Source organism: Euphorbia lathyris, chromosome 1, assembly GCF_963576675.1.
Source record: "Euphorbia lathyris chromosome 1, ddEupLath1.1, whole genome shotgun sequence".
Taxonomy (NCBI): domain Eukaryota; kingdom Viridiplantae; phylum Streptophyta; class Magnoliopsida; order Malpighiales; family Euphorbiaceae; genus Euphorbia; species Euphorbia lathyris.
In genome coordinates this window covers 112,914,746-112,940,702 of record NC_088910.1, presented here as the reverse complement: position 1 = coordinate 112,940,702, position 25,957 = coordinate 112,914,746, and the positions used below count along the sequence as shown (strand labels likewise).

General features: G+C 37.0%; 3 protein-coding genes across 6 annotated transcripts; 2 read left to right on the top strand and 1 right to left on the bottom strand.

Annotated features, from left to right (window-relative positions):
- The first annotated feature begins 748 nt into the window (after positions 1-748).
- Positions 749-13,363, top strand: LOC136210672 (uncharacterized). 4 transcript variants are annotated; one of them, XM_066002043.1, is made up of 9 exons: positions 749-926; positions 2,034-2,139; positions 9,600-9,823; positions 9,901-10,152; positions 10,227-10,303; positions 10,385-10,739; positions 11,667-11,723; positions 12,691-12,758; positions 12,865-13,363. In XM_066002043.1, the coding sequence occupies exons 2-9, from the start codon at positions 2,049-2,051 to the stop codon at positions 12,929-12,931; spliced, it is 1,191 nt and encodes a 396-aa protein (XP_065858115.1). In that variant the 5' UTR covers positions 749-926; positions 2,034-2,048; the 3' UTR covers positions 12,932-13,363. The 4 variants fall into 4 exon arrangements, with proteins under 4 accessions (XP_065858115.1, XP_065858113.1, XP_065858114.1 ...); XM_066002041.1 differs by having other exon boundaries at positions 2,021-2,139; XM_066002042.1 differs by having other exon boundaries at positions 2,006-2,139.
- Positions 13,364-19,467: 6,104 nt separating this feature from the next.
- On the top strand, positions 19,468-21,882 carry LOC136210671 (uncharacterized). The gene is made up of 3 exons (XM_066002039.1): positions 19,468-19,722; positions 20,618-20,733; positions 21,070-21,882. Exons 1-3 carry the CDS (start codon positions 19,594-19,596, stop codon positions 21,542-21,544), a joined length of 720 nt encoding a protein of 239 aa, XP_065858111.1. The 5' UTR covers positions 19,468-19,593; the 3' UTR covers positions 21,545-21,882.
- A 148-nt stretch (positions 21,883-22,030) lies between these two features.
- LOC136219135 (subtilisin-like protease 4) lies at positions 22,031-24,834 on the bottom strand. Its single transcript, XM_066006396.1, has 2 exons — positions 24,767-24,834; positions 22,031-24,355 (listed from the first exon to the last, which is right to left on the bottom strand). Exons 1-2 carry the CDS (start codon positions 24,832-24,834, stop codon positions 22,069-22,071), a joined length of 2,355 nt encoding a protein of 784 aa, XP_065862468.1. The 3' UTR covers positions 22,031-22,068.
- Between the last annotated feature and the right edge of the window lie 1,123 nt (positions 24,835-25,957).

Here is a 25,957-nt window from a genome sequence, read left to right as displayed (position 1 = left end):
ATTATAATCTAGATAATATGTGAGTTGAACAGTCGAAATTACTTAGCTGCAGGGAAATGCTCACATGTAGGAATTACATGCGACAACTTCTCCTCTTCTCCGTCGTGGTTTGCGGCTTCTACCTCCAAACCTACTATTCAGTAGCTTCACCATCACAGTCGACATTAACATACATTCATCAAAGCTAATTGGTTCATCTTCCTCGCCGATAACGAACTGTTATGCTTACTCTCTCTATCTATAGCTGTGTGGTTCTAGGTATTAAAGGAATCAATTTCAATAAATAAGGAATTGAAGACTTACAAAGTAGGAATTGAAGACTTCTCTACAGTTCCTTCTACGGGAAAATTCACCGTTAGTTTTTGTCTCTCTCTACAAAAGTGGTTGCTCATTTTTAGGAGTTAATTCAATATTAATACATTACAAAATAAAAAATATCTATTAACTAATATTTAATTAAATAATTTTATAGCCTTAGGATTAAATATCAGCAAATCTAAGAGTGAAGGTCCAAAATAGATTTTGATCATTAGATTAGATCCAATTGAGCAGACTAACGAAAAGAATATAAAATTGTTGTGGGTTTGACATTTTTGGATTCAAAAAATGTTTTGTAGTGTTTGGGGGAATTTCGTATAGAAGTTTAGTTTTGGGCCAAATTTATTATTGGGCCTCCACGCCAGTCCATAATTTCCGACTCTCGGCTCCAAAATATCGCCGCCGGGAACTAATCCGGACCGTTGATAATAGAGCAGTAAAAGAAATAAAATTCCAGGAGTTCGTTTCTTTAACAGGAACACGAGGCAGGAAGAGGGAACAAACAACTAGGGCTTTCAGGTTTACAGAGCCATACTTATCACTTAGCATAAACAATTCTCTGCTCTCTATCTTCCTCACTCTCCTTCATTTTTATTCTCCTCTAACAGGTATGCTTTAACTTTATGTCTTCAATCTTTTTCTATCTCTATGTACTTTTATGCTGTTTCATTTCTTGGGGTTGGGTTTTGTGGAAGCCTTTCTTGTTTCTTGGCTACTGAGAATGTGCGGGAAAAGCGTGGAAAACCTAGTGTTTGAATTTTAAATTTTCGGAGGCTGAGTGAATGTCTTCACTCTTTCAGCTTCTTACGAACTTTTCCCTCATATGTGCATCTACACAATCTAAGATAATTTTTGAACTAGAGAGCCTGGGGAGTTCATTACAAACAAATTCGTGTGTGCCATGGGTCTGAATGAGAATTGCAAAGAATGTTTCTAGTTATCATGTTTTTCATTTGTCTCTTTCCTTCCTTGCCAAAGATTTTGTTTGCGGAGGTGTACACCGCAATGTTCTGCAAGGAATCCCCCCATTCGTGATTTGCATTCTTGTGTTGTTGGTGGTTGAAAGGTTAGATAAATAGTATAAGTGTCTTTATTAGGTGTCGGTCAATGAGTTAGGTTTGTAACTCAGATGATTTTGGGGAACTGGCATGGGATGTTAATTTTACTTACTATTCTCAAGGTCCTGAGAGGGAGAGGAAAAGTCTGTACAGATTTCTGCCAGATATTTTCTTCAAGTGTTTCACTAGTTTCTCTTCCTGATGTTAAGATTTTTATATGAACTATGTGAGTTAAGGAACGTGAAATTGTAAATGAGTCATCACTTGCTGTTGGTTCATCATCTACAAATCTGAAATTTTGCTAGAGGATAAAATAAATCCTGAGTGCTAGATAGTCATGTATAACACACACCACTCTTTTTCCATGCGCCTGAACTTTTTAAGTGTATTTATGTCATGCTATACTTTGCATATATATTTAGTATTGCTATTAGTTTTTAGTGACTGCTGCTTACACCTGCAAATTTGATTAAGAAGGTTTGCTGTTTTTGTAGGAACTGTATAATATTTTTTTTGGCCCTTCTCTCATATACTTCTCCTTTTCTAAATCCCCATTATTTTGTATTCTGAAAATTTCCTTCCATAAAAAGAACAAATTTTTTTCTTAATCTTTACGTTTAGTTTTGGAGGTTGACTTATACCAGCTATGTGATGAAGGACATCAATAAGGATATGTCTTCAGATACTGCAAGAGAAAATGCATCAGTAGTTGACTCCTCAGTAACTGAATGGAAACATGAAATGGGAAATTTTGATGATCCAGGTAATAAACTGATATAGTTTATTTTAAATTTAGTTTTCATAAAGTTTGCATGCTTGTCTTTGGTCAAAAATTTGTTCATGGAATCTACCTTCATCATTTTTGTACTGGTTGATGTTTCGTTTTTCGCTTTTATTCTCTTTGGATGCTCTGTAAGTAATCTTGGAAAAACTGCCTTAAACAATAACATGAATAAGTTATGCACTGGAGTTATTGTTGACTTAAAGTGTACAAGTCAAAGATAGATCAGTGATTTATTGGCCATTGATGGTGTTGTTTGTTAGGTTTCTTGCAGATAGGGGTTACATTATCTATTTGGTTCGCTGTATATTGACAAGAGTTTTCTCCTTCTCTCTGGGTTTGTTATTTGTTTCCTGTTGGTAAAAAGAGATTTTAAACACTGGTAGGGATCTCCAAATTTCTGTTAGCGATCTCAGGAATTCTATGTTGTTGATAAAGGGTGAGATTTTGGTTACCAAGAAAAATTTGCTAAATCACTTCAGAATCAGTCTTATACAGTGCAAAGCATAATATGGCATTTAAGAAGGATTTCCATAAAATGTTAAAGAAGGCGGAGTAAATTGCTATTTTGAAGCATATGGCAAGATTGTTTGATCATTTTAATGTAGACTGGTTTCTGCATGTCGTTATAATATTTTGCATTTAAACCTGGTAGCATACCATTTACTTAAGTTTGGGAAATAAAAACTTAGTTCACTATCAGATCTCTCCTGTATTTACAGATTATTGACTTCCATCAGTTTAATTTACTTCTTTGATTGTTAAAGATAAGTTTGGTTGTAACATTTTTATAGAACATAGACCCATAAATTAATCTTTGTGGTCATTTGGGGTGGGGACTTGGCTGCCTTTTATTTTTCAGATTAATTTTTGAGTCATCCTAAAGGAGTTAAAACATCTGTGAGTTTGTATGTCTATGTTATGGTGCACATATGGGATACAGGGTCATAGTTTCCCTTTGATTTTTATGCTCTGAAAAGAAATGGGATATGAATGTTGATTGAAACTTTTCAAATTTGTTTCTTTGTTTCTCCCTCTCTCTCTCTCTCTCTCTCTCTCTCTCTCATAGTTTTCTTGCAGTGTTCGAGTTTTGGAAAAAGAGCTAAGTATTTTTTCTAATATGTAACAAGTCATGTCTTCCTTGTCCTTTGATGAGGGAGCCAACAGATATGAAGGTGTAAGATTAAACTGCACTAATCAACCTTTTTTTTCCTTTTGAACTGCTGTCTCCATCCCGCCGAACTATGAATTTTTATATTTGTTTAATTAGAGGTAGTAGAACTTGTCACGTATTAGCGTAGAAGTAAGAAGTAGAAGGACTAAAAGAGAAATTATCCTAGAAGTTAGTTATTTCGGTTATGTGACTTTATTTGTTGTCTTTGTTATTTTATTATTCTGCTATCCTTGTTGTTTTCCAGTTTGTTAGGAAGTTGTTATTCCTGCTAGGGAATGGTAACAGTACAATAGTACGAACTGTACTATCCTTCTTCCTATTTATGTCATGCTATTGTCAAGGTTCATTATCAATGAGAATTATCGATCTTCTTTATTCCTTTCCCTCTTTCTAATATTCTCTCTATTTTCTGCCTATCTTCTCTATCTAAAAGGGCGGCCCGGTCGCATTACGCGTCCCCGCTGAGCGAGGGTCCGGGGAGGGGTCCCACCACAAGGGTGTATTGGGGGCAAGCCTTCCCTTGCCAATTTAATTGGCAAGAGGCCGCTCCTAAGACTCGAACCCGTGACCTCTGGTCACACGGCAACAACGTTTTACCGTTTCGCCCTATCTTCTCTATCTAATTCTTCTAAATCCCTTCTAATCCTTCTAAATTCTTTCTGTCAGCATACATACCTGACATTAGTATCAGAGAACCGTCCTCCGGACATTCTATGAATGGTAAATAGCTCCTATAGGAAAATGAGAGCAGCTAAAAGCCGAGCCAAGGCAGCCATGGATGCACTAGGATAACAACTTCAAGAACTTACCACACAATTTCACTCTAGATCTGAGGCAACTGCTGAGCTTTTAGAAAAACTGCACGCCCAGTTTCAAGATGCGCAGACCGCGCGTCATAAGAGGATTGAATCTATTCTCGCCGATCAATTTCAGTTCGTAAAGAGCAAATAATTAGCCTTGGCGCAACGGTAAAACGTTGTTATCGTGTGACCAGAGGTCACGGGTTCGAGTCTTAGGAGCGGCCTCTTGCCAATTAAATTGGCAAGGGAAGGCTTGCCCCCAATACACCCTTGTGGTGGGACCCCTCCCCGGACCCTCGCTCAGCGGGGACGCGTAATGCGACCGGGCCGCCCTTAAAGAGCAAATAATTGCTTACCAGAACTAACCAAACTCATTCAATCAAACCTAGAGTCAAAACAGCCCTCTTCTCACTCACCACCTGTTACGTTTACTCCAGACAAACACATTTTGGGTAGTATCCCTATGGCCCACCAGTTTGAGGAACATTCATCACCTAAACCACCTTATTTCCAGAAACTGCTCCCTAAATGTGAGCTTCCCTCTTTCAATGGCATGGAGGTGGAGATTTGGATTAGCAAATGCTCCAAATACTTGAGTTGTTTGAAGTGGCAAAAGAGAAGAAGGTGGAGTTAGCAGGACTGTTTATGCAAGGGAAGACTGAGAAGTGGTTTAAGAATTGGATTCCATTACATCCAGGGTCAGTTGGTCTGTGTTCATTGATGAGGTTGCAAAAGATTTTAGGAAACAGATATCACTGAAGTGGTGGAGCAACTGTCACGCTTAAGGCAACTATCTTCTGTGGTTGCATACCAGGATCAGTTTGAGGGTTAAGTTGACGATGGAGAAAGAGCATCCTGAAATCACTGAGGCCTACTACTCAGAGCTTTATAGCTGGGCTCAAACCAGAAATTCTTTCAGCAGTAAGGACTCATAAAGGAAATACTGGATATGGTTATTAAACCCAAGCCCACCTTTGGTTCACCTCTTTCTCAAAAACCTTTGCAACCTTCTACTATCAATACTAGAACTCATGTAACAACTCAAAACACAACCTTAACTAAGCCAAAAGATCCCAAGCCAAATAATTTCCCTATTACTAAGAGAGTTCTAGGTGTTTGCTGGAAATGTGGAGAGAGATATTTCCCTAGGCACTAGTGCACCACAAAGAAACTCTTAGCCATTTTTGCAGATGAGGATGTGAGTGCTGAAGATACTGAGTTTGGGCTGGAAACAGAGGAAATTACAGAAGAAGCAACATAAGAGGTGGAGCAAATGTTGGTCTCCCTCAATGCTCTGGATGGAGGGCTCACCAACACAACCCTAAAGATGAAAGGTACCCTAAATAAAAGATCTATAATGATCTTGATTGATAGTGGAAGTACCCACAATTTTGTGGATACTAAAGTGGCTAAAGAGGCAAAGTTACCCCTAGTAGTTGTGAAGCACAGCTCACTGTCATGCAATGACTGCAACTGGTAAATCTAGAATACCAGATTTAATTTTACCTTGAGGGTTAAAGAGTTGGGTGATTATGATATTATTTTAGGTTCTTATTGGATGAGGGGTCATACTCCTATAATGTTTGATTTTGACAAAAATAGACTGTTAGTTTCTAAGGATGGCAAACTGATAGAATTAAAAGGGTCTAGTGATGAGATGAGTTTAAAACGTATGACACTTAGGCCTGTTAACAAGCGAGTTTCTAAGGGATGGAAGGGGTTACTAGTAAGTTATTCCTAATGGTTATGCATGCACCAACAGAGACTTCTAGCCTAAACACCACAGCCAGTTTGACCCTAAATCCGAAGACCCTATGCAACTGCTCCTATCACAGAACAACCACTTGTTCAACATTATACAGCCTTACCCCCCAAAAGAACCCATGATCATGCTCTACCCTTGAAACATAACACAGAGCCAGTATATGTAAGAGCTTACCGTTACTCTCATCACCAAAAGAATGAGATTGTAGTGGAGGAAATGTTGGAAGGAGGTATCATTAGGCCTAGTATTAGCCCTTATGCCTTACTAGTGTTGTTGGTTAAAAAGAAGGATGGGACATGGCGATTCTGTGTGGATTTCAGGGAGCTTAACAAGGCCACCATTAAAGACAAATTTCCCATACCCATCATTCAAGAGCTCATTCATGAACTACATGGTACCACAAATTTTCTAAGCTAGACTTAAGAGCAGGCTACCACCAAATTCAAATGACAGATGCAGACATTGAGGACTCGTTATGGCTACTATGAGTTCTTGGTATGCCTTTTGGGCTCACCAATGCCCCAGCCTCATTCCAATCCCGCATGAACTCAAACTTTAAGTCTTACCTATCCAAATTCATCCTAGTTTTCTTGGGTTTTAAATTTTAAATGCAATGGCAGTTTTAGGTTTTAATGCAATGATAGTTTTAGGTTTTAATGCGGTGATAGTTTTAGGTTTTTTTTCTTTGTCTATTTAGGAAACACTTTGATTTGTAATAGATAGCTGATTTTGATTAATAAAATTGTGAGTTTTCACACTTCCAAAGTTCTTGTTGAATTTTGAAGGTTTCAATCGCAAATCGTGCGCGATTCAATAATTCGGAACAAGCCTAACCATATTCACCATGCGCCTAAAGAGACGAGTTGTGGAGGTGTATGGTCGTGATGATCTACAACAGATCGAACAGAGGCTTAGATAGCGGGTTGATCAAGTGATAGGTCAACGAATGGACGCTATCATGGATCAGCTACGAATAATGGGCGATTTGTTTGTGGGACAGGAATGAATATCCTAATTCTTGAAGGAACCCTAATCACGATGATCAAAGAAACCCTAATAATGAGGAACGAAGGAATCCCTTTACAGGAGATTATGCTAGCGGCGATGATTCTGATGAGGATTTTGATGACGAAGGGGACACCTTGTTTATTGGTGAACCGATCTTTGATGAGGAAATTGTGGATAATGGTGATGATGACGAGGCAGAAACCGTGATTGATGGTGGACTGATCTTTGATCTAGAAATTGTGGATGAGGGTGAAATTGCGCTTACGGGCGAACCGATCTTTGATCAAGAAACCGTGGTTGTGGAAGTAGTGCAGGAAACTGAGGTAGTATATTCTTTAAACTGGAAGACGGTAGACGAAGAGGTTGTGGTTCCTAACAAGAAGCGGCGTCGTACGGAGTTCGAAGTGAGAGATTTTGTGTGGATGTGGTTTTCTGCACGGAATTATAGAAGGTTGTCTGCCAAGAAGATTGGGCTGGTAGAAATCGTTGAAAAGGTGGTTCTTCGGATGATGAAAATTCGAGGGTGAATTTTGTTCAACCTGTGGAGAATGATGCAGTGTCGATTTTGTAATTTCTGCCAAGTTGTGGAGTTTCGGATGTTTCGACCAAATTCAAAAATTTACGATTAATTTATTATTAATTGCAATTTACTGTTTTTTAGGGTTTGAAATTTTAAATGCAATGAACGTTTTAGGTTTTAATGCAGTGAGAGTTTTAGGTTTCTTTCTTTGCCTATGTAAGAAACATTTTCGTTTGTAATAGCTAGCTGATTCTTATTAATGAAATTGTGAGTTTTCACATTTTGAAAGTTTTTGTTGAATTTTGAAGGTTTCAATTGGAAATTGTGCAGAACAAGCCTGTTTAGTAATATTAAATTAATTGTAAATTTCTGAATTTGGCCGAAACATCCGAAACTCCACAACTTGGCAGAAATTACAAAATTGCCACTGCATCACTAGGCTTCTCTGGCTACTACATGAGGTTTGTTCAAGGGTATGGAGTCCTACTTAGACCACTAAGTGACTTGTTGAAGAAGGACTAGTTCCACTCGAGCCCCGCAGCAACAACAGCTTTTAATCAACTCAAAAGATTAATGTCACAGACCCAGTCTTGGCCCTACCTGATTTCTCTATCCCTTTCACAATTGAGTGTGATGCAAACGATTTTGGGGTGACTGCAGTACTGATGCAACCAGAGACCTCTTTGCTAAATTTCCAAAGGCCTATGCCCCTGTAATAAAAAAACTCTCAGCCTATGAGAGGGAAGTCTTAGCCTTCTACATGCGTAAAAACTTGGAGACCTTACTTGGAGCACTCTAAGTTTGTGATTACCACGCCTAAATGAACGGCCAGACAGAACGGCTGAATCAATGCCCTGAAGGCTACCTTCGCAGGATGTGTTTCCTCACCCCTAAGACTTGGGCCAAATGGCTGTGTCTTGCAGAATATTGGTACAATTGCACATATGCGGAATTAACATGCCTCCTTTTCAAGCCCTTTATGGTATTACTCCTACCTTACCAGTGTTACCTAGTACCATCTCTAATGGAGCAGCAATGGATGACTTCTTAGTAGAAAGGGAACAAATGAATCAAGCTCTCAAAACTTGTCTCACCAACGCTCAGAACCGCATGAAGCAATTTGCTGATCATCATAGGTCACAGGACTTCTCAACCAGGGGACTGGATATTCCTCAAGCTTCAACCTTACAGGCAGGCTACCATTGCTTTGAGGTCTTGCCAGAAGCTTTCTACGAAATTCTATGGTCCATTTCAGGTTTAATCTAAAGTGGGCAAGGTGGCAGACAGGCTTAAACTGCCTCCTCCTTGCAGGATTCACCTCATTTTTCATTTCTCTCTCCTCAAGCATAAACCTGACACCCACACTCCTTTCTTAACTACCCTTCCTCCCTTAGATGATGGCCCTGTTGTTGTGCTTCCAGCTAGAGTTTTGAACACACGCAATGCAATCATCAATGATGTGGTGGTGCCCCATTCACTAGTCAGGAATGTCTCAATTGGATTCTACATGGGAGGATTCAGCTCTGGTTGCTCAACAATTTCCAGACATTTTTCATTCTTGGGGACAAGCATGCCCTCAGCGTAGAAGGACTAAAAGAGAAATTATCCTAGAAGTTAGTTAATTCGGTTAGGTGACTCTGTCATTTGTTATCTTTGTTATTTTATTATTCTGCTATCCTTGTCGTTTTCCAGTTTGTTAGGAAGTTGTTATTCAAGCTAGGGAATGATAACGTACAACAGTACTGGTTGCTACGTCAGCTGTACTATCCTTCTTCCTATTTATGTCATGCTATTATCAAGGTTCATTATCAATGAGAATTGTCTATCTTCTTTATTCCTTTCTCTCTTTCTAATCTTCTCTATCTAATTCTTCTAAATCCCTTCACATCCTTCTAAATTCTTTCTGACAACGTACATACCTGACAGAACTTCTTAGATGATGACATCTATTTAAATGTAGTTGCACTATTGGAGCTTATTGTTTCTTATATTTATCTTGGAAAAACCATTGTTTTATTGCTATAACAATGACAAAGTACTTTTCTCAGCTATACACTTCCTGTTCCTTTTTTTGCTCTCTTTCACTACTACTACACTAATTTTTGAGATGGAAGACTACATTTCTGTCAAATTAATAGTCAGCTTGCTTAACATATGATATTTGTTCTTTGTCAGAGAGCCCTATCTACAGAGGAGATGAAGATGGTTATCCTCTCAGGGCTGAAAGGGAAGTTCATGATTGTGGTGGAAATTCATCTTTAAACAATAAGGGTAAATTGTATAATACAAGGTATTTCATCATTAAGAGTCTAAACCATGATAATCTTCAACTATCAGTACAGAGAGGGATTTGGGCTACTCAAGTCATGAATGAACCAATTTTGGAAGAGGCCTTTCAAGTGAGATATCTGTTATTTTATTGTCATATACTGCTTTCTTAATCTTGATGCTTTATAGAGAAGCACATGTCTTGCAGAATTCTGGTAAAGTCATTCTAATATTTAGTGTGAACATGAGTGGTTTCTTCCAAGGATATGCTCAAATGATGTCCTCTGTTGGGTGGAGGCGAGACAACATCTGGAGCCAAGGATGTGGTAGAAGTAATCCTTGGGGACGCAGTTTTAAGATTAAATGGCTGCGATTAAATGATTTGCCTTTCCAAAAGACACTTCATCTCAAGAATCCACTGAATGACTATAAACCTGTCAAAATTAGTAGGGATTGCCAGGTACATCTTCTTTCCAGTGCTCTTTTACCCCTATCACTTGGAATTGTCTTATGATTGTGGTTCATATATTCAAGGAATTACCCAAAGATGTGGGAGAAGCTCTTTGTGAGCTAATTGATGGTGAAACTGATATTGATGGCATGATAAAAAGGTATTTTTTTCTTGCAAATTGAAAACAAAAGCATTCTGTCAGAAGACTTGATGAGTTAATTATAGCGTTATTTTGTCCCAGGGACGATGCTCCTCTGAAAAGGGCTTGTATGGACCCTCCCTGCTCACTGGGGGATGGAGAATATAATGTCCCTGTGTTACATATGCCATGGTTTAGGATGTCAATGCCTTATAATAACTTTCTCTACCAACATGATGCTGAAGCAAGTAGATTTCATTTGGCACACCAGGGTTCTGGCAATTTACCTCCTATTTCTGGTGCATCAAAAGTATCTAGGGTGAAAAATTCTCGAAGAAATGGAAGTCCTGCAAATTTGCAAGTGCAATGTGATATACCTCCTCAAATTGATGCCTGGGGCTTGACTGCAGAAAGTCCTCACACTAGCAGTCTGACTGAGGATGATTTTCTTGAAATGGTATATTGGGATTTATTATTATTATTTCTTACCAACTGTAATTCATGTGTTATCAGTTTTGCATTGTTTCTAATTACTGGAACAATTATCTCTTAAGCAGATTTTCCTTGTAACCATTCAAACTTGGGATGAGTTAATGTAATGAGACATGACTTTCTTGAAAATACATGAATCTGTCCTATATCTATAAAGATTTGAGCAACATAACGAATGAATTTTTGCACCGACATGTTCTTGACAGTCGATAAATGGACCACGGTTTCTTCATTGATCTGGTGACTTCAGCTGTTTGCAATGTGCTGCATCCGACATTCAATTTCTAAGTGCTATATTTATGTTCCCTCTCATTTTATAAATAGTTCTAACTCTTTTAAAAGAGGATATTTGATGTTCCCTTATAATTGATGACATGATTATAATTGCAGTTTATTCTGAATTTTCTGAAGTGGGCATATTAATCTGCAATCCGAGGATGTAGGCATGTAGCAGACTTCAAGGCTATTGATTAGGCCTGCCTGAGTACTCCTGTCGGACTAGATACTGAATATTCAGCAAATTTTATTGTTTTGATTGCTTCTACAAAATGTGGCTTTTGCATGCTTCTGTCGAGTCGCTGCCTGCTATGATGGCTTTATAAGTGCTACACTCAAATGTTCTTTCAAAATCTCTGTTTATTGTTCTGCATTGGACTAGATACTCAATCTTCAGCAAAATTTATTGTTTTGATTGCTTTTACAAAATGTGGCTTTTGCATGCTGCTTCTGTAGAGTCAATGCTATGGTGGCTTTATAATTGCTACACTCAAATGTTGTTCTCAAAATGTTTGTTTATTATTCTGCAACAATAGTGACAACATTTACTATGATTGTTGTGATGTATTACATTTGTATCCTCTTACTCTGCTTTTGCTCCTGACTATTGTTGCAGACTTATGAAGAGTACCTGGAAGTGCATAGCAGAAGCACCGGACAATTAAGTGGCCCTGTTAGTAATCTTACCTGATGATATTTTAGAGTGATGATTTAATACAAGTATTCTGTATTATTGATAGATATTTTATGGTTGAATTATATTACACATTTTTATAAGCCTTGCCACTGTAGATGTTTGTCGCATATGTTTTATCATCGTCCGTCAGTATATATGGTGTTATGTGAATTTGTTTGCCGCTTCATGTTTCATTCTCTTGTTTTACTACTTTGAGTTTTCAGTTATTTACATTAATTATCTCTCATCATCTTGCTTATCTAACTAGTTAATACCAGTCTCTGGGTCAATAAGTTTGTGGCAAGTCATAGTTCAGATTGATGATGATTTGAAATACACACTAGTGCTTCAGCAGTTAAATTGCCTTGGGCACTATTATGATTGATGGTAAATTGGCAATGTCGGTTCGAAAGGAAATGGAAAGATTTTTGTCCGATAAAAAAAGTGATCAGTAAGGTGGTCAAGAGTAAATTAGCATTGGAAATTACCTTCAATCAGACAGTATGCTCTTAAAATAATTGTTTGAGTTGAAAAGCGTTGGGAAAGTGTTGTGCTAGAGTCTTCATGATGCTTAAATTATAATACAAGTTTTATACACCTTACCAAGTTTGATTAAATATCATGCTAGATTAGCGGAATTAGTTGGCTGGCACATCTGTCTATGGAATATATTTCTTCCTTTTTATCCTTAAATTTCATATTTGCTTATGCTATTGCTTGGCCTTTAGCTTCACACTAGTAATTTTAAACTTCAGAAGAGCAGTTGGAAAATTGTTGAGGACCTTCATAGGCATATTTGTGATTAGTCAATGTGCAATAACCAACTCACTTCTGGCTGTAAATTAAGTTTGGAGATAATAAATATTGTTGTGAATCTGTTTATCTAAGTTCAGCTGTGAGCTTAACTTGTATTGCCTTATTAATATAATCTTAATCCGAATCTGAGCCATTTAACTCCTCACAGGCATCTGCTGTTAGGTCATCTCGAACAAGCCAGGATCCATCTAGAAGTAAAAAACTCGAGGATGATTCGTAAGTCTGTCTTCAGTCTACTTCTGCAAATCCAAATTGTACTGCTTTTTCTTTTTGTTTTGTGTAAAAATAAAATAAAATGAAGTTAGTGATTGTTATAATGCAGAAACTCAAGTTTAGTATTTGATCGATGCCACTCGAGCAAGAAGTTACGGCATTCATCAGAGGATTGATTCAGTACTTGACATTGTGAACTACAGTTTCTTTAGTATTATTATGTGGTGGAGATGTTCTGATTTGCCAAAAGGCAACTGTCTGTTAGTCAGTTGGAATCCTGGAAATTGGGATTTCATTGTGTTGTACAAGTAGAAAGATTTTAAAACAATGAATTGCATAATAGGGTTTTTGGCAGGGGTTTGTGATAATATGTACAGATTTAAATAGGCAAACATTCCCCTTTCTCCTTCAATTTCTCCATTCTATTAATTTGGAGGGTGGCAATAGCATCGGTTAGTACTGAATTTAGATGGTTGATATGATGTAAAATTTGAACTTGATTCTCATATGCTTTTGCATTTGTAAATAAATTCGAAAGTAGATGCTGTTACCTCTAAAAATACAAGCATGATTCATGCTTGTCGATGTCCTTTTGACAAATTTGTATTTTCTCAAATTTTTATGTCTTGTTTTGTCAATTACAATTTTTATTCTAATTAAAAGAGTTCAAAACACCGACTACTATTGAATATATAGAAATTGTGGAACTGCTCTCGTATCAAAAGTGATTCTATCAATGACAATAGGTAGAGTAACTGGGAATATGCACGTGTATTAGCTGATCTATTTTAAATTTTATATTAGCTGATCTATTTTAAATTTTATGTCTTATATAATTATGCGCTATACTTTAAATGTATATTTTGACCAAACTTATCCGTTTAAATATACTAAATTATAGATAAATATATAAACAAATCAATAATGAATTTGACAAATAAAATCTAATAAACCAAATCACATATAAGTAGGGATATAAACAAGGCGGCGAGGTTACATTTTCCATCCCCGCTCTTCGATCTATTAGAGATTTTGTCTCTGAAACTTAAATTGGATGATTTTGTTTTGTTTATATATATATTATTCTATTTTTTTTTCAATCTTCTTGATATTTGATATGACATAATAATAAAGAATAAGAGTGAGTTTGAGTTGAGTGATGGAAAGAAAAAACAAATGTTAATCGGGGAACCCTGTGGGAGCATTATCAGGAATGAGTACAAGGATTTTCATTCGTCCCATCCCTGTTTACGGAGGGTAAAATAATCCTCATCCCTATTTTAATTGGGCATTCCCCATTATCGACGGCGACGAGAATCCTCACCCCATTTGCAACTCTGGATATATATATATATATATATATATATATTTCACAAACAAATCTATCCAAACATTTTGACTTACTTCTACTTAGTTTTGGATAAAGGGATCAAGGGAGTAATGTCTATAACATTTGTGAATAATTTTTTAATTCTTATTTTTCTCAAAATTCTTTTATGTAGGTTTTAAACAGTACTATTAGAGTCTGATAATGTTGAGTTTATGCAAATCTATATATGTTGTTGTCCCTCGTCATATGTTAGTAAAATAATAAATCAATTTTATATAAAATAAATAATTTTTTTACAAATTGAATGCATAGATGGTAGCTAAATTTCTATTAATATTTTACTATGATAAAAAAACTTTTTTTAAAGGTATATTAATCAAAAGGACCGGGTCCTTATCATTTACATTGATTAGCCAAAAAGCACAGTATAAAAAACTAAAGCCATTAACATTGGAATAAGCTTGCCGAGTGTTGTAGAACAGACTGTATTCATGTTACAGAACATATTGTATTTAACAATTTGTTCTATTATAGAGTACCCAACATGAACTTCCATAAGAAGCACGAGTTCCCCTACCCTATCTTCTTATTAGTAGCATTGGTGTGTGTATAAATAGGAACCAAAAGTGTAATATTGATGTATGCAATTTATTCTGTCTCACTTTCAATCCGCGTCGGTCCGCGCCCCGAGCCGATCGGCGGACCGGCTTGTGACCGTTCCACATCCGACCGGGGCGCATCGTCGGCCCCCATCCGCTTCCCTCCCGACAATTTCAAGCACTCTTTGACTCTCTTTTCAAAGTCCTTTTCATCTTTCCCTTGCGGTACTTGTTCGCTATCGGTCTCTCTCCCGTATTTAGCCTTGGACGGAATTTACCGCCCGATTTGGGATGCATTCCCAAACAACCCGACTCGCAGACAGAGCCTCGTGGTGCGATAGGGTCCGGGAATTACATGGTATCAGAGCAAGACTTTTTGGCTCTGATTTTTTTTCCTGAAAACCTCTCACAACTGTCTGTCAAGAATGTCAGGTGGATTCCTATGCTCAGCAAGCTCGCAGCTGTAGATGCTTAATATCATAATCAGATTTAATCACTGAGCATTGCATATGTCAAATCAGATTTGTAATTATTGGAATAATTGTTGTTGGTGGTATAGGTTGAGTATTTTCAACACCTTCGTTTATCTCCCCTCCCACTCTAAGAGGTTCCTTTGCCACCGATCGATGCTCGGCTGAAGTTCGGTAAATAGAATCGTCGCGTGTCAGCCACACGTGTCGTTTGAAGTCCGACACGCCACCCCATTCACCTGTGCGTGACAGTGCGTGGGAGGTTTGTTCACCACCGTTTTTCTTCTCCTGCCACCATCTCACTGATTTTGACGTATCTGTCTAGTTAGTTTTGCTGGTTGGAGTTTTTCATCTATGCTCTTGGGTTGAGTTGCTATGTTTCTTGCTGTTCCTTGTTGAATATTTGCTTCTGTGGGTTGTTGTGATTAGGAACTTGCGGTTAATTTTCTGTGGTGATTTATTCATTCAAATAATCATGTCTAACGAAAAGGCTAAGATGGTTATGACTGAAATTACTATTGGTAATGCTGAAATTACTGATCGAAAATTGACTAGTGTTAAGAATTATACTCAGTGGAAACGTACTATTACTAGGTATATTAATAATGTTGATTTGGTAGACCACTTGACTAGTAATCCTCCGCCTAGAGATGAAGAGGGAAATAGAAAGAAGTGGATGATGACAGATTATAAACTATTTAATATGATTCGGAATACGTTAGATTCCACCATTGGTGATATTGTGACTTACTGTAATACAATCAAAGAAATGTGAAAAATATTTAGAGTCTATGTATGCTATATGAAGAAGACTTGACTCATGTTCATAATTTGTTTTCATCATACTATCGTCATGAGAAAAAAGATTGCACCTTCTTTTAGTATTACAATGATTATAAATAGATCTGTGAGAAGAAGCGAACTCAACTTCCATTACAGATATGTGGCTACTCATGATGGTATCTTACAATTCCCCCAACTTTCTGCTCCCACCATCACCAATTTCAGTTGATGAATATGCTCATCCTCAGCAGCATCATGGTGTCCCTCAGTCTTCCACCACTGGGCTAAGATAGGTAATCATCCTGCTTGCCTTTCCATATCGGCCCATAGTTAGGTTATTGATTGTGGTGCTACAAATCATATGACTGGGAATACAAATATTCTTTCTTCTTTTCATGCTTCTACCAATCTGACATCTATTACTTTAGCTAATGGGGCACGACTCCTGTAAATGGACATGGAACCACTTATCCAACCTCCAAAATTTCTTTATCCTTTGTTTTGTGTTTGTCTCAATTTCCGTTTAATTTAATATCCATTAGTCAGCTCACCAAAGTTCTTAATATGTTGTGTTGTTTTCTTTCCCACTTATTGCCTCTTTCAGGATCTTGAGACGAAATAGACTATTGGTAAAGAGAATTTAGTGAATGGCTTGTATGTTCTTGACTCCTTTGTAGCGGTACCGATTGCATACAAAAACTCTTCCATACTACAACTTAATTATCTGTTTGGTCATCCATCTCTTCATATGTTGCAGAAAATGTGTCATAGTCTTAAGCGGGAATTATATTGGAATGTGACGCTTGTCAGTTTAAGACATGGCTTACCGCATTTGTAGAACGAATAGAACTGACTTTCTCATCAGTAAATAAACTTAAGAAGAACTTAAATCATCCACTAAAACCATAGAAGACTGAAAACTTGGCTCAGTTAAATGAGCAACAAATCTCACAGCATCCGATTCAACCTCAATCTCATCCAAACTCTTAGCCTTTAACCAACTCAAAGCTTCTCAAAAACCCACAGCTTTTCCATTAATCCAATCTTCATTCGACATTGCACGATCAAGATGTTTTTCAACCCAATCAACAGTACTCCTTTTCTGTTCCCACATAAACGGATAAACATATAACGCCAAATCACAAAGACCATTATCAGAAGTAGCTTCCTAAAATCCTCGTAGTAACAAATTAGGATGAGAGGTTCTCCTTTTTTTCCAAAAGCCAACAAGAGATCATTAAAATCTCTTATGCAACATCAAAGGAGAGCGTAATCGCTTGAAGGACTACGTAACAGATTCCAAGAAGAAGACCGACGAGCACGCTCAAGCATCCCATAATAACTAGTAAACCGTCAAGGCAAAATACCTTTCAAATCAACTTCTACAGCCAAAAATTCCGATCAGAATTTAAAATTTTAACCATTCTCGATAGATGTCAAATCAGGTCCAAACCACCGCTCATTCCTCAACAGTCAACACTCATGCACCAAACATATTTAATTCTGATTCAAAATATATTTAAACGATTCAGATATATACGGATCTTAGAAAGAAAAATGATATTAAACTTAGATGTACAAAATCCATAAAACACTGCAAAACAAATAAAACTTGCGAATTTGATAAGAAGGACAAAACTTTATTTAACTATTGGTGTTTACTTGATTAGTTAACCTTTATTGTTTTTAGGGCTAATTACAAATCTAGCCCAATTAAGAGGGGCCATTTACATATCTAACTCACTTTACTTCCATTTCACCAAATTAGACACTTTCATCCACTTTGGACAAAATTACCCTTAGTTCTATTCGATCGATCGATCTGCTCCTGCTTATTCTTCTTTCGTTTCATCCGCTTCTTCTTCTTCTTCTTCTTCTTCTTCGTTTCTTCTTCTTCTTCGATTCATCTTCTTCAATTTCTGATACCAATCGTTAGCGATTTTTGAGATTATTGAAGTATTATGTTCAATTTCCCGTAGAAATGGTATGTTTCTAGCTTATACGCCTGCTTTTCTCATTGGTCATGCCTCTTTCTTCATCTGTAATGGTATCGTTTCAATTTCCTCTAATTTTCACCATTTTCCCTCCATTTTTCTCCATTGTTGTCGCATTTGTGACGAAATTTGTCAAATTTCATCACAAATACAACAACAGTTGTCGCATTTCGTCGCAAATGCAACAATAGTTGCCGCATTTCATCGCAAATGCGACAACTGTTGTCGTATTTCGTCGCAAATGCAACAACTGTAGTCGCAAATGCGACAACTCTTGTCACATTTGTGACAAATTTGTCACAAATGCGACATCACAGCAGTTCAATTATTATATTTTTTTCTTTCTCATTTTTTGAACTTTCCATCTTAATCCTCTTCCACAGACACTAATTCTTCAAAGGTTGAACGAAACATAATCTCTTCTCTTTATAAACTATCGTTTTTTCGTCGGTTTGGGATGGTGAAGAAGACGTTGAGAGTCTGAGGAAGAAGGTGAATTGAAATAAGGGTATTCTTGTCCAAAGTGGATGAAAGTGTCTAATTTAGTGAGATGGAAGCAAATTGAGTTAGATATGTAAATGAACATTTTTAGTTGGACTAGATTTGTAATTAGCCATTGTTTTTATTGTTAAATCTATATTTATTAGAAGGCAAAAGCTAACGAGCGCCCCCGGGACGCTAGATAAAGAAAATAATTGTCATTAATTACTACATTGAAAGAATAAATAAAAGGATGTCCTTATTTATCATTAATCATTTTTTTTGACTTATTGATCATTGATCATTTTTTTTACTAATTGATCATTAATCATTTTTTTGACTAATTGATCATTAATTACTACATTGAAAGAATAAATAAAAGGATGTCATTATTGATCATTAATTATTTTTTACTAATTAATCATTAATCATTTTTTTAACTAATTGATCATTAGTTACTCCATTTTATTCCCACTATAACATCTTATTCCCTTTATTTTCTATTCCCACCATTTCATCTTCCCTTAGAAATTTTATGGAGGGAATGAGATATTATGGTGGGAAGATGAAAAAAAGTTGAAAAAATTATAAATTTTTTAAGGGAAGATGAAATGGTGGGAATAGAAAATAGAGGGAATGAGATGCTATGGTGGGAACAAAATGGAGTAATTAATGATCAATTAATCAAAAAAAATGATTAATGATTAATTATTAAAAAATGATTATCAATTAGTAAAAAAAATGATTAATAATCAATAATGACATCTTTTTATTTATTCTTTCAATATAGCAATTAATTATAATTATTTTTCTTTTTTAACGTCCGAGACATCCGTTAGCGGGGTTGTTATTAGAATTTTTCGGATGAAAATTAAAATTACCATAAAGTGAAATTCTAATAAGTTTTTCTTTTATTATATTTTATTAGTTTAGATGTATATGTATTGGAGAACACGACACGACACGTTTAACCAATTTTCTGTTTTTTTCTGAAAGACAAAAAGACCTTTTTATTCCTTTATACTTACTACTAGTATAATTTTGTGCAATCAATCCTAGGTCAGGTATAAGAAATTTCTAGTTATGGGCTTTCGTATTTTGACTGAAAACTGAAGTCTTCCTTTGCTTTTGCTGCTGTGTTCTTCGGCAGAGCATACTGAGGGAGAGGGGAGAGATAAGCCAATGGAAAGCAGAACTCAAAAGGAGGACAAGAAGAAAACTGTAAGTAAGGACGAAGTTATTGCCAAACTCAAGGACGATGGCGACTTTGACAACCTCCGTCTCAATATCATCCGCAAGCTCAAAGACAATGTACGCTTTCTCTCCCACTCTTTCTAAATTATTCGGAATTCCTTTCTTCCATGCATTTGCTGTATCATCTAATTCTACCTCCACAAGTCTCCTTCCAATTGTCTACGGCATGTTCTCTAATATTGAAGGGGTTATGCTGAAAAATAGATTTTTCTTCTTTCTTTCTCTATGGAAGAATTGAAGAGGGAGATATGAAATAAGGTAAAGAGCTTCGTGTACAATTTGTTGTGAATCAATGAGTTATGTTGATCATGACTTGCTTCTTCTTATATCTGGCAGTTTGAAAGCTATACATAATTACATATATTCCAAAAAGTTCGTAAGCAGAAAGAGAAAAGCATTTATGGTGTCACTTTGTGGATTCACGTCCTTTTACTTTTAATGGGATATCCACAATTAATATTTTTCCCCAAGAAACTTTTCGAAATCTAAACTCAAGACAGCTATCGTATGCATCTTCTGGCTTGCTAATTTGTGGAGGAGGAAAATCAGTGATATAGTAGATGTAAACTTATCTTCAAAAGTTTTTCTAATATGTAAGAGGGGTTTATTTGGAATTCCTGATCATTGTTGTTTTCACTTGCACTACATTAGCGTGTCAGTCTCAACACAATCTACTACTCATAATCTAGATAATACTTGAGCACCTTCTGCTCTTAATCATGGACAGTCAGTGCCCATTAGCGCCCGCAACCTAAGAAATTTCCTGTGAAGGAAAGGAGAATTTCATGGAGTCTTGTACCTTTATTGTCCTGAATAAGTAAAAATGCCCTGTATCCAAGTTGGGGTTGAGTTCAAAAGGCATGCTTGAGTTAGATGGTTAATTCTGGTTCATTTTTCTCTCTCTCCCAACTTATAACATATATATGCTTTTAATTAAGGTTTCAATTTGCAGGAAGATTTGCGGAACAGCATTGTTTCTATTGTAAGGCAGTCAGTAGCGCTTAATCGCGCAGGAGCTGAAAACATGAAACCTAGGCAACTTTCTGATACGATATATGATGAGGTTGGGTAAGGGTTTTTACTTTTCTGCAGTTTTCAGTTATATTGGCTTGTAAAATTTCAGGTTCAGATAAGTTATAGGCCTTACATATCTTATGAAGAGAGGTCATATAGATCTGTCATGACATGTTTCCATGTACTACATGATTTTTGAAGCCTGCTTGCTTCTGTACAAGTTTTAGGTTGGGGAATAATTCTTTGAGAATTGAGCTTAATTGATAGACTTATATCTGAATGTGAGAAACTTAGTTGATAGTTTCAAGAATTTTCGTTAAAATCTGAAGAATTGTGTTGCTGTCGTGTGAGATTTGACAATGGCATGTTCTTTTCGTTCGTGATTACCAGGAGTGAACTGACAAGCAAGCTTTCTGATGGTGTGTGGGGAATAATAAGATCAGATGATGGCATGAAAAACGAAATAACAGAGACTGTACAATCTGTTTATGATAAGTTGGCGGAGCCTGACAAGAAGGAAGGGGGCGAACCTTTAGTTCAGGATAATCATAAAGCTGACATTAAGGATGGTGTCATGGCCCCAGCTGTTTCGGAGGGCGGTAACTTATTAAATGCTGAACTACAGAAACCACCTGGGTTCTCTTTCTCTCCTAATCATCAGAATCACCAAGAAGAGTTATTGCTGAATATGCATAGTAGAGGAACTATGGAAGAACAGAATCAAGGGACCAACCTTGTAAAAGATGCAATGAAAGCAGATAATGTTGATTCTGGTGCACCCCCTGGTTTTTCTGCAGAATCTGAGCATGAGCAGCCAGGTGATGGTAGTGATGAGGACCCTGAAGTGCCACCTGGTTTTGGTTGATGATTCAGCGTAGACTGTAGTTTGCTATCAGAATGTTCAAATGTTCAACAATGACCATCTGAGAGTCCCTTCAGCCATGAAATGTAGCTAGAGAGACTCTTTTCCTTCCTTAGAAGCCTTAACTGGACGCATTTGAACATCAGATGCTTCAGATAGTTTTTATGTTTTCTCATGCTATGAGATTTTCTAGTAGATGATCTTTGATTCAAAATGATTCCTTGTATTTCTACGAGAAAGCTAGTTATGAGAGTCTAAGCTCATCTTGGGTTATTTTTGATAATATTTTCTGTTCAATAATAGTCCATATGAGCCTTCAGTAAAATGTAGAATTTCCATTCCCATGTTTTTCAGTTCATTTTTGTAGTCTCATTATTAATTTGCTGTTCAAGACAATTACTTTCTTTTTTGTTAGAAAAAGTAGAGGTCTCATTGCTCTTGAGATCAAATTTAACATCAGTAGTTTAAGATTATTTCAGGATATAATCATTGTTTGCCTACTAAGTGTAGCAAATGAGAATATTTTCTTATTTGAATTTTACAGAGATTGGGCTCCTAACCAAATGTTTAGTTGAAATCCATGTTATGTAACCCTGAGCAAATTGACTGGTAGTGCCACCTGCATAACTGAATGTTACTGAGTATGTTGCCTTCTGGTTTACGTTTGAAAAGTATAATGTAGTGGGTTTAACACTGACAACAACTCCTGGTGGGGGAACCACATTAGCTACATAAACTGAATTTGCAGCGCCAACATTTATCACAGTCCTTGTGAATGTCTGTGAAGGTCCAAGCACCATGGAAAATGAAGGATAGTTCAGCTGTCCTTCTGGTATGGTTGGTTTTCCTGAGCATGTAATTGGTCTGCGGGAAACTACACTGACTTCTTCGTCTGTGTAGCCCAAGCCGCACATGTAAGGTATATAATCATCTGGTTGGATGTCATAAATTAATCCAGGGTCATTTGCCCTTGATGGATTCACATGGCCTGAACCAGTGGCAAAGACATCTGCAGGTTTGTCTGTTTCATCAACAATAGGTTTTCCTCCCATGTTTGAGATATCAGCTGTGGTCATTATCGCAGATTTAATGGCAGCTGGTGACCAGGAAGGATGTGCACTCTTGAGCAAGGCTGCAATGCCACTGAGATGAGGGCATGACATTGATGTTCCGGACATTATGTTGAAATTTGCTTTTGTACGTGTTCTATTGTCAAGAGGGGCATGCCATGCAGCTAGAATGCTGACACCAGGTCCAATAATGTCTGGTTTCAGAATTCCTGGGCTGGCCAAGTTGGGTCCTCTTGAGGAGAATGAAGTAACAGCTGGAGATAACGTGTCTCCTATGGCGGTTCCTTTAAACAAGACTGTTGCTGTAGGTGACTTTGTTGAACTTATATATGCTTTGATCTTCTGTCCTGCAGCAAAGCTGACATGGGTTGCTGGAAGGACATGCGTATCAGCTATCGCACTAAAGCCACTAGTCTGGTCATTCATGAGTATCATAGCTGCACCCCCAGCATTTTTAACTACCTCTCCTTTGGCAACTCGGCCTATTCCTCCTCCCCGTTTGCACAAGACTATTTTGCCTCCCACATCCATGCCACTTAGTGCTCCCTCACTGCAGAATGCGGTATCTGGTTTTCCATTCGTGCCGGCATAAACAAGGGGTAAGAGTGTTGTGGGAAAGTTGCTCGGTTGGAAAACAGATTCACCTTCTAATTCTGCACCATTTCCGAGCTTTGCTGTGGCAACAATTTTTCTATCTATGGTGCTTGCTCCAACTGTGAGAATCCATGGGGCTTCATTAGATAATGAGCTGTTGATCGGGCCATCATTTCCAGCTGAACAACTTACAAATATCCCCTTCTGAATTGCTGCGAAGGAGCCTATTGCTATATTGTCTTGAAAGAATGGCTTTGATACGTCAACAAGGGAAAGTGAAAGCACATCAACACCATCCTGTATGGCTGCATCCATCCCAGCTAATACATCACTTTCTGGGCAATCATCATTAGGATCTCCAAAGCACACTTTGTAAATGGCCAGATGAGCGTATGGTGCCATTCCAACTGCTGTGCCTTCTGCATTTCCCAGCACCTCAGCACCATATACAAAGTTACCTGCTGCTGTGCTTGCTGTATGAGTTCCATGTCCATCTACGTCTATTGGTGGTTCAGCCATTGCTCCCTTCATGGCTTTAGCTGCAAGATTGAAAGACCTTGCACCAATTAGTTTGTTGTTACACTCCGATGCTGTAAAGTCACATCTTCCTTTCCATTTGGCTGGAGGTGGTGGCATTCCTTTGTCACTAAATGAAGGATGGCTGGGAAAAACTCCACCGTCGAGCACTCCGATAATCATCCCCTTCCCAAAATTTGAGTCTTTCCAAACTCCAAATTGCTGATGCAATCCTAAGAAGTTGGGAGTGTGAGTTGTTTGTTTGCGTAATTTTCTTTCAGGATGTGCTGACACAAAGCCGTTCATTCTTTTCATAGCATTGACTTCTTCTCCTGTCAATCTTGCAGAGAAACCACTGATTGTATGTTTGAACGAGTAAAGTAAACGTCGTCGTGGCTGCTCATTCGAGCTTGCAGCACTAAATGGTAAAAATGACTTGTGCCAGTTCTCCAGATCTTCTGACTGGGAAAAGGTTCTGCCTTCTGGTTGGCTGACATGAACAATGTACGTCTGTAAGTTGTCGTTTTCAGTTGTGTGCTCTGGTGTTAGAGCAAAAACAAGACTTAAGTTGAATAAGAAAAAGAGAAAAAGAAAAGGAACTGCAGCCATGTTTACTGACAAATTGCTTATGTTCCTTAATCACATGATAGATATGGCCAAAGTTTCCAATATTTATAGTGAGGGAGTTGAGGCATTTTCATAATTTAATCGTTATGCATTGAGCATTATTATTTGGGTGCCTATGTTCCTTCTAAGACTGTTTCTAATTATTGTATGTGTATTTATCTGCTCAGTTGTATTATCACCTGTCAATTTCTTATTTTATTCCTTAAACAAGTGAATTTTCCATATGAGCTCAACTAATAAGCTTGGCTCGTAAAGTTTTGAAGAATCACTTTGATGACTTGGTCTTCAACGGCCAAGTCTTGTTGTGATAATACCCCTTGCCTTTGTCATCTTTTGCAAAATTAGAATGTTCTCATAAGGAAAGTCTTTCCAACAGCTTCTAGATAAGGAATCTTTATGATGTGGCTTCTGTCCTAACCTTACATTTGAGCAGTGACATTGTTGCATTCTTTGCCTCTTAGCTTTTGTAGTTTCTCTCTGGAGCATTCCTTCTTTGATGAAAATCTACCTTACAGAAAACATATGGAATTTTCTGAGGGACTAGAGATGCTAATCATAACACCAACAGCAATTTGGTCTGAACTTTTTTTTTGTCAGTTTGCCCTCAACTTCTTATGGTCAACAAAAGTGATACACAAACTGCTATTGCTTCAACACTTTGAGAAAAATGGCATTTTCGGATTTGGAATATCTTAGATACTCCATGTGAATTCCAGCATTTGATAATAGTATAATAAGACTTAATACATCAAAAGCCCCCTGAACTTACGTGGTGTCTCGTTAGCCCCTTCAACTTGCTTAAAATAACCTATTGGCTACCTGAATTTGTTTAAAGTGACCTATCGGTATCCTGAACTTGCTTATAGTGATCCATTTTCCCCTTGAACTTGTTTAAAGTGATATACGTTGCAATTTATCTAGAACTTTAAAAAAATTCAAAACTTCAAAAATAAAGGCCTAATTCGTGATTCCAAGTCTTTAAAAGAAATTAACTTTCTGTTTTGCACATTTTTATTGCGTTTTTATAGATTTAGGGACTTAACAATGACATTTTAAGCAAGTTTAGGAGGCTAATGAGACACCATCTAAGTTAAGGGGGGCCAATCAAGCTTTTTGGACAAGTTCGGGGCAACTGATGTATTAAGCCTTATAATAATCAACAATTATGCAGGCTGCATTACATGTATACTATGAAGTATGGCTGTGCTGGTGCCATCAGTAATTAGGATAACCTTACAAAAGAAAGCAGTTATTTGTATACATGTGACTTGGTATAATTATTTATTTGAGATATTTTTGTACTATATTTCCCTCTCTGTAGCTCATGTTTTGCTTAATCTGTATCCATATATAATATTATTATTATTTTTGTAATCTTCTCCTCTCTAAATTCTTTATTTCTTTCTTCTCTAGGTTACATAAGTCCAAAACAAATACTCTTAAATAGAATTATAATCTTATAATACAAATAAATAATTAATTTGTATTGTAATTTATATTTTCACAGTTAAATCAGACAATGTAAACTAGAAATCTTACCATGAATTTAATTTAATTTCCTTGAGAAGAAGAGTGGGCCTTGATAAGGAAAGGCATTTTGCGGAAATAT